This window comes from Cebus imitator, unplaced genomic scaffold (assembly GCF_001604975.1).
Source record: "Cebus imitator isolate Cc_AM_T3 unplaced genomic scaffold, Cebus_imitator-1.0 Scaffold322, whole genome shotgun sequence".
Classification (NCBI taxonomy): Eukaryota; Metazoa; Chordata; class Mammalia; order Primates; family Cebidae; genus Cebus; species Cebus imitator.
Window position 1 is genome coordinate 58352 of NW_016107637.1, and position 7944 is coordinate 66295.

General features: G+C 49.1%; 1 protein-coding gene and 1 non-coding gene across 10 annotated transcripts in view; both read right to left on the reverse strand.

Annotated features, from left to right (window-relative positions):
* ECHDC2 (enoyl-CoA hydratase domain containing 2) overlaps positions 1-7944 on the reverse strand; it is a 29594-nt gene that overhangs the window by 8952 nt on the left and 12698 nt on the right. For 5 of the 9 annotated variants that reach the window (XM_017504380.2, XM_017504375.2, XM_017504372.2 and 2 more), the window contains exons 4-7: positions 6735-6821; positions 5407-5499; positions 3950-4006; positions 3561-3748 (exon numbers count right to left, since the gene is read on the reverse strand). In XM_017504380.2, coding sequence (XP_017359869.1) covers positions 3561-3748; positions 3950-4006; positions 5407-5499; positions 6735-6821 — 425 coding nt within the window. The remainder of the gene's footprint in view (positions 1-3560; positions 3749-3949; positions 4007-5406; positions 5500-6734; positions 6822-7944) is intronic. The other 4 variants (XM_017504381.2, XM_017504377.2, XM_017504374.2 and 1 more) reach the window with 3 other exon arrangements.
* Positions 1375-1483, reverse strand: LOC119467723. Its single transcript, XR_005196322.1, has one exon. It is a non-coding gene; the product is annotated as a U6 spliceosomal RNA (small nuclear RNA).

Consider the following 7944-nt stretch of genomic DNA (forward strand, 5'->3'; position numbering starts at 1 on the left):
AGACGGGGTTTCACCATGTTGACCAGGATGGTCTCGATCTCTTGACCTCGTGATCCACCCGCCTCGGCCTCCCAAAGTGCTGGGATTACAGGCTTGAGCCACCGCGCCCGGCCATACTTTTCTTTTTTATTTTGAGATGGAGTCTCACTCTGTTGCCCAGGCTGGAGTGCAATGGCATGATCTTGGCTCACTGCAACCTCTGTCTCCCAGGTTCAAGCCATTCTCCTGCCTCAGCCTCCTGAGTAGCTGGGATTACAAATGCCTGCCACCTCACCCAGCTAATTTTTGTAGAGACAGGTTCTACCACGTTGGCCAGGCTGATTTGGAACTCCTAACCTCAGGTGATCTGCTGGCCTTGGCATCTCAAAGTGCTGGGATTACAGGCATGAGCCACCGCGTCTGGCCTCAACATTATACTTTTTTCTTCTTTTAACAGAATCTTGCTCTGTTACTCAGACCAGAGTATAGTGGCACGATCTCAGCTCACTGCAACCTCCGCTTCCCAGACTCGAGCGATTCTTATGCCTCAGTCTCCTGAGTAGCTGTAAGTACAGGCATGAGCCACCGTGCCTGGCTAATTTTGTAATTTTAGTAAAGATGTGGTTTTGCCATATTGGCCAGACTGGTCTCGAACTACTGGCATCAAGCAATCCGCCCTTGACCTCCCAAAGTGCTGGAATTACAGGAATGGGCCACTGCGTCTGACATTTTCTTTTTTAATACAAAAGAGGTCTGTGTTGTCCAGGCTGATCTTGAATCCCTGGTCTCAAGCAATCCTCCCACGTCAGCCTCCCAAAGTGTTGGGATTACAGGTGTGAGCCACTATGCCCAGCCAAAATGGTTACTTTTATATGATTAATATCTGTCAATATTAAAATGATGTATGGTTAATTTTGTTTTGTGACATTTATAAATATATATGAAATGCGTTAGTTTTTAAAATGTTGTACATATTTTGCTCTCTTAAAAATAAAATACCATTTTTATATTGCTTTCTGTATTGTGCAAAATAAATGCCAAAATACCAGTGTTGTATTTTTTTTTCTTTTTTCTTTTTGTTTTATTTATTTATTTATTTTTGAGACGGAGTTTCGCTCTTGTTACCCAGGCTGGAGTGCAATGGCGCGATCTCGGCTCACCGCAACCTCCGCCTCCTGGGTTCAGGCAATTCTCCTGCCTCAGCCTCCTGAGTAGCTGGGATTACAGGCACGCACCACCATGCCCAGCTAATTTTTTGTATTTTTAGTAGAGACGGGGTTTCACCGTGTTAACCAGGATGGTCTCGATCTCTTGACCTCGTGATCCACCCGCCTCGGCCTCCCAAAGTGCTGGGATTACAGGCTTGAGCCACCGCACCCGGCCTCTTTTTTATTTTTTTATATGGAATGCTTCACGAATTTGCATGTCATCCTTGCACAGGGGCCATGCTAATCTTCTCTGTATCGTTCCAGTTTTTTAGTATATGTGCTGCCGAAGCGAGCACTGTTTTTTTTTTTTAATACTGCAATCATTTTTTGTGACCTTGTCATCAAGGCAAGTTACTGAACTTTTATAGGTTTTCTCACAAATAAAATGGGGATACTCAGCTCAACTGCATTATTCTAAGAGCTGAGACACTGTATTAAGGTACCGAGCATTATAGGCTAGGACAAATTTATTATAAATTAGTTTAACCTAGCTCCATTTCAGCCACTTTTGATCTTTATGGAAACTCAGGATCTCCTTTACTCAGCCCCTTCTATCCTGGGCCCCCTTGGAGTTGTGAGAAGCCAGCAGACCCTTGAAGGGTCTTGGGAGGCCCCGGACAGCTTTGGGCCCTGCAGCTGATACCCTTGAGTACCATGCTGAGAGGTGATTATTTGAGGATTTTAAATTTTTTTCTTTTATTTCAATAGATTTTCGGGAACAGGTGGCTTTTGGTTACATGGATGAGTTCTTTAGTAGTGGTCTCTAAGATTTTGGTGCACTGTACCCAATGTGTAGTCTTTTATGCCTCAATCCCTTCCATGCTGTTTTTGAGGATTTTTTTTTCTTTGAGGTGGAGTTTCGCTCTTGTTGCCCAGGCTGGAGTTCAATGGCATGATCTCAGCTCACTGCAACCTCAGCCTCCTGGGTTCAAGAAATTCTCCTACTTCAGCCTCCCGAGTAGCTGGGATTACAGGCATGTGCCACCACTCCTGGCTGATTTTATATTTTTAGTAGAGATGGGGTTTCTCGATGTTGATCACTTAACTACTAACCTCAGGTGATCTACCCTCCCAAAGTGCTGGGATTACAGGTGTGAGCCACCATGCCTGGCTTATTTGAGGAATTTTTTAAATAAGGGGTTTTTTTTTTTGGTTGGTTTTTAGTGTTGGCTTTTTTTTTTTTTTTTTTTTTTTTTTTTTGTTTTTTTTTTTTTTTTTTTTTTTTTTGAGATGGAGTTTCGCTCTTGTTACCCAGGCTGGAGTGCAATGGCGCGATCTCAGCTCACCGCAACCTCCGCCTCCTAGGTTCAGGCAATTCTCCTGCCTCAGCCTCCTGAGTAGCTGGGATTACAGGCACGCGCCACCATGCCCAGCTAATTTTTTGTAGTTTTAGTAGAGACGAGGTTTCACCATGTTGACCAGGATGGTCTCGGTCTCTTGACCTAGTGATCCACCCGCCTCGGCCTCCCAAAGTGCTGGGATTACAGGCTTGGGCCACCGCGCCCGGCATTTGCTTTGTTTTCATTTGTTTTTTGAGCAATGGGCTTTTGCCTTGTTGCCCAGACTGGAAGTACATCGGCAGGATCACCTTACTGCAGCTTTGAATTCATGGGTTCAAGCAATTCTTTTTCCCAAACACCTGGGATTACAGGCTTGAACTACCACATCTGGCTAAAAAATGAGTCCTGGCCAGGCACGGTGGCTCACGCTTGTAATTCTAACACTTTGGGAGGCTGAGGCGAGAGGATCACTTGAGCCCAGGAGTTCAAAACTGCAGTGAGCTATGCTTGCACCACTGCACTCCAGCCTGGATGACAGAATGAGACCTTGTCTCTTAAAAAAAAAAGTCTTAATACATGTCCTGCATTTCTTATCTCCACCAGGTAGTATGGTAAGAAATACGGGTTGGAAGTTGTGTATTCATTTTAGAATCTTGCTTTTTAAGTCTTCGGGGCATTTTAAGGCTGTGCTATACAGTACAGTAGCCACAAGCCACATGTGGCTATTAGCATTTGTAATGTGGCTAGTGTGAATGAGGAACTACGTTCATTGTATCCAATTTACATCATTTGGCTAGTGGCTCCCATACTGGATAAGCACAAGTATAGAACATTTATCTCATCTCAGAACAGTCTACTGGACAGCGGTAAGTTCTGAGGGCTTTCAACCCCATTTGATTCCAGCCCTTTGGAATTCAATTTACATTTTAATTTGAAATTTAAATTTGACTTGTGTTTACTGGATGGTTAAATAAACTCCAAAGAGGTTTAATCGTGTCTTTGGGTGAATGGATGTGCCGCCCAAGGAGACACTCCGCCCAACACATGCCTCCCCCACGACCCTGGCCCTCCTTGTGCTGAGCTGTCACCACACCTGGGGCAGGATCTCCTGGGCCAGTGCTCGTGCCCGGTGGTAGGCAGCGTCACCCTCCTCATTCTGGGCCACAGTGTGATTCACCAGCCCTAGTCCATGGGCCTGCGTTCCACTCAGTCGTCGACCGGTGAAGATGAGCTCCTTCGCCAGGGCCACCCCCAGGCAGCGTGGCAGCCTCTGAGTCCCTCCTGCCAGGATGGAGGGGGTAGGGTGGGAATCAGCATGGGAAGTGGGAACTCAAGAGAAGGCCCAGCCTGGTACTCAGCCAAGACTTCTCAGAGGAGCAGAGTTCGGATGAGAGGGCAGAGCTCAGAACAGAGGGCAAAAAAGGAAGGCAGTAAAGGACCCTGGGTGGGGTGGAATTGGGCACGTGCTGCAGTTGCAATTACCTGCCCCCGGGAGGAGCCCTCGAGTAGTCTCAATCAGTCCCAAGACGGCCGAGGAAGCTGCTCAGACAGAACAGAGTGAGGCCTCCCTCCCCAGTCCCCCAGTGCTAATCCCTGGGGCTGCATCTGCCTGTGTTCTCTACTCGCCCCTCTAGCCACTTCCCCCATGGTCTGGCCATAGCCAGGCCTCGCCAGACTCTGCCTTTGGAAGAGCCCTAGCCCAGAAGTCAGGAGCCCAGGCCCTTATTTCACCATGCCCCTTCGGTGGAGTTGTGTGTCACCAGCAAGTCTCTCACCTCCCATGCCTCAAAGGTGGAAGACAGATGGCTGGCCCTCTTCTGTCTGCCTCAGATTGCCACTAAGGATCACATGAGGCACGACCCTTGGAACAAGCAGAATTCCTAGGAAGTGCCTGATATCTATTAATAGATTCTCCGGCTTAGCCCTGGCCTGGCCTGGCCTAGAGTGTCAGTGACTCCTGCTCCCACTACAGTTGTCCCTCCCAGATTTGTCACAGCCTGAAATTTCCCTGTTGCAGTCCATGTCCTCCTGAGTTCTGCTTCCTTCCCTTGAGAAACTTGCCTTGACTGATGCACCGCCCCCCCAGGTCTGCCTCCTGAATTCTCTCAGCATGGGCCATGTAAACGTGAGCAGAAGGGAGTGGATTTACATTCACTCCCCCTTAGTCTTCTGCAATCCTGAGAGTTAGTCGCCTGAACATGGGCACGTGAGAACCAGAGTTGGGGCTGGACCAGCCTGGTATTTTGGTACCCAGACACCTGGTCAGTTCATTTTCTTTGACTGCATAGTGTAGATAGCAGCGACTTTCATGCCTGGAGTTACACATTTTTATATGTCACTCCTGGGGTGGCAGGAGAGAGCAGTGAGAGGAGGAGAGAGGACACTCAGACTTTGCCTAACTGCATCCAAGAAGGGTGCTCCTCATCACTGTCAGTCACCTGAAAAAGGGATCCTTATCTTCTTTGTCCCCTCCCACTCTTCAGACAAAGCTCAATTGCTCAGAACAAGTAATGCAAATTTGGCTGGTGCTAGTATTCCTGCCCAGGCACCTTTGTGATTAGCTCAGCCACTGACAAACTATCCCTGGGGTTCACCTTTTTCTAAAACGTGGTAGATAAATCTGACGTGGACAGAATTGGAAGATTGGACATTGCTCTTTGACCTCCTTGGATCCTAATAGCAATTGCTCTGAGGTTGGTAAAATATTCCCAGAATGAAGGAAGCAGGTTCTGACAGGTGACGGGTACTATTGCAGCTAGTGGCTGCACCAGGAGGGGAAGCAGCTTCTGCCTGAGCACCCTGTGTGCCCTGCCTTGCCTTAGTTTTGCTTTTGGTTGGAAGCCAAGAACAGTGGCTGACTGCAGAATGACCACACTTACCCTGTTTCACTCACCCCCGATTCCCTAGCCCCACCCCTCCCCCCAGCCTTGGCCCAGTACCTGCCACTCGGAGGTCACAGGCCAGGGCAAGCTCCAGGCCTCCGCCCAAGGCAAACCCATCCATAGCCGCAATGGTGGGTGCAGGGAAGGCTGCTGTGGAGATGAAGAAGGACTCAGCCTGTGAGGCCCTGGTGGAACCAGGACAGAGACTCAAGGCTGGGGAGGGGCAAGTTGGTTGGGACAGAGACCTCAGTGAACCTGACCCATGTCTCAGGACCTCACATGGACCCTCAGCCAGGCTATCTTAATTCTTTTATTTTGAGACAGAGTCTCGCTCTGTCACCCAGGCTAGAGTACAGTGGTGTGATCTTGGCTCACTATAACCTTGCCTCCTGGGTTTAAGCGATTCTTCTGCCTCAGCCTCCTGAATAGTTGGGATTACAGACACCTGCCACCACACCAAGCACATTATTAAAAATGTTTTGTTAGTAGAGATGGGGTTTCACCAGGTTTACCAGGCTGGTCTTGAACTCCTGACCTCATGATCCTCCTGCCTTGGCCTCCAGAAGTGCTGGGATTACAGGTGTAAACCACCATGCCCAGCCTTTTTTTTTTTTTTTTTTTCCAGATGGAGGCTCGCTGTTGTCACCCAGGCTGGAGTGCAATGGCAAAATCTTGGCTCACAGCAACCTCTGCCTCCTGCAGCCAGGGTTATCTTAAAAGCCAGTTTTCCCTTTAGGGAAAGTTATGGAGTCAGTTAGGGAACAGGAATGGGCTGGATGATCCCTGCCGAGGCCTAATCTGCTGTCCTCCCTGGGACCTGTCTCTATTCCAAGTCCTGTGCTGGGTGCTGGAAACTGGGAACACGGAATATATCAGACATAGACCTTGTTCCCATGGGGCTCAGTCTCATGGGGAAGACAAGTGTGTATCAGGCATTAGTGACCCAGGATCATCAGTGCACCAACAAAAGGAAGATGGGAGGACGGACTGGGAAGGCTTCCTGGAGGAGGAGGTACTGGAGGCCTTGAAGGATGAGTAAAAGTTCAAGTAACCAAGAAGCGGTAACCCAGGCAAAGGGAACAGCAATTGTCAAAGCCTGAAAGCATGCTTGGCAAAACTTGACTGCTTTGGAATGGCCAGGCTTGAACTCTGAGGGTAGAGCGGGGCACAAAAGCTGAAGAGCCAGAGCTCCCTCTCTGGGAGAATTGCCCTCTGTCATCCTCCCCCAGTGAATTCCTTGTGCCTATCCCCCTGGGAAAGTCCTCTGTCTTCCGACAGAACTCCAAACAGAAAGAAGACTCTCCTTAGAGGCTGGTGGGGGTGGCGGGGCTGTCATCAGCAGGTGCCCCCAAAACCTCTCCTCCACTCCACACCCAGATCCTCACCGATGTCATTCATCAGGCCCCGGAGTCGCTGGACAAACACCCCCACCTCTGCTTCACTCATCTGTTCCCGCTCCTTCAGGTCTGCACCTGCAGATGGCGAGGGGTTGGTACCAGTCCTCAGGAAAATGGCCCTTTATGGAATCCCAGGCAGTTAAAGGATCCAGCAAAGAAGACCTGAGGATAGGCAGCCAGAGAAGGAGAAACACCAGGAACCCAGGCAAGGAAGCCATGGGAAAAGAGGACCATCAAACAAGGAGGGTGCAACACAGAAAGGTGAACTGGACTCCATCAAAATGGAAACCTTCTGTGCATCGGAGGACACTATCATGAGAATACAAAGACAACCCACAGAAATGGCCAGGCATGGTGGCTCACGCCTGTAATCCCAGCACTTTGGGAGGCTAAGGCAGGTGGATCACCTGAGGTCAGGCATTCAAGACCAACACACTGAAACCCTGTCTCCACTAAAAATACAAAAATCAGCTGGGCATGGCGGCAGACACCTATTACCCCAGCTACTCAAGTGGCAGAGGCAGGAGAATCCCTTGAACCCTGGAGGTGGAGGCTGCAGTGAGCCGAGCTCACACCACTGCACTCCAGTCTGGGAAATGAGCGAGACTCTGACACAAAAAAAAAAAAAAGAAAAAAAAAAAGAAAAGACAACACACAGAATGGAAGAAAATATGCTCAAATCATACAGCTGATAAAGAATTAATATCTAGGATATATAAAGAACTCCTCCAACTCAACAACAAAACAACCAGATTCAAAAATAGGCAAAGGGCCAGGTGCAGTGGCTCACACCTGTAATCCCAGCACTTTGGGAAACCAAGGTGGGCGCATCACCTGAGGTCATGAGTTTGAGACCAGACTGGACAACATGGTAAAACCATGTCTCTACTAAAAATACAAAAATTAATGCCGGGCGCAGTGGCTCACGCCTGTAATCCCAGCACTTTGGGAGGCCGAGGCGGGTGGATCACGAGGTCAAGAGATCGAGACCATCCGGGTCAACATGGTGAAACCCCGTCTCTACTAAAAATACAAAACATTAGCTGGGCATGGTGGCACGTGCCTGTAGTCCCAGCTACTCTGGAGGCTGAGACAGGAGAATTGCCTGAACCCAGGAGGCGGAGGTTGCAGTGAGCCGAGATCGCGCCATTGCACTCCAGCCTGGGTAACAAGAGCGAAACTCCGTCTCAAAAACAAA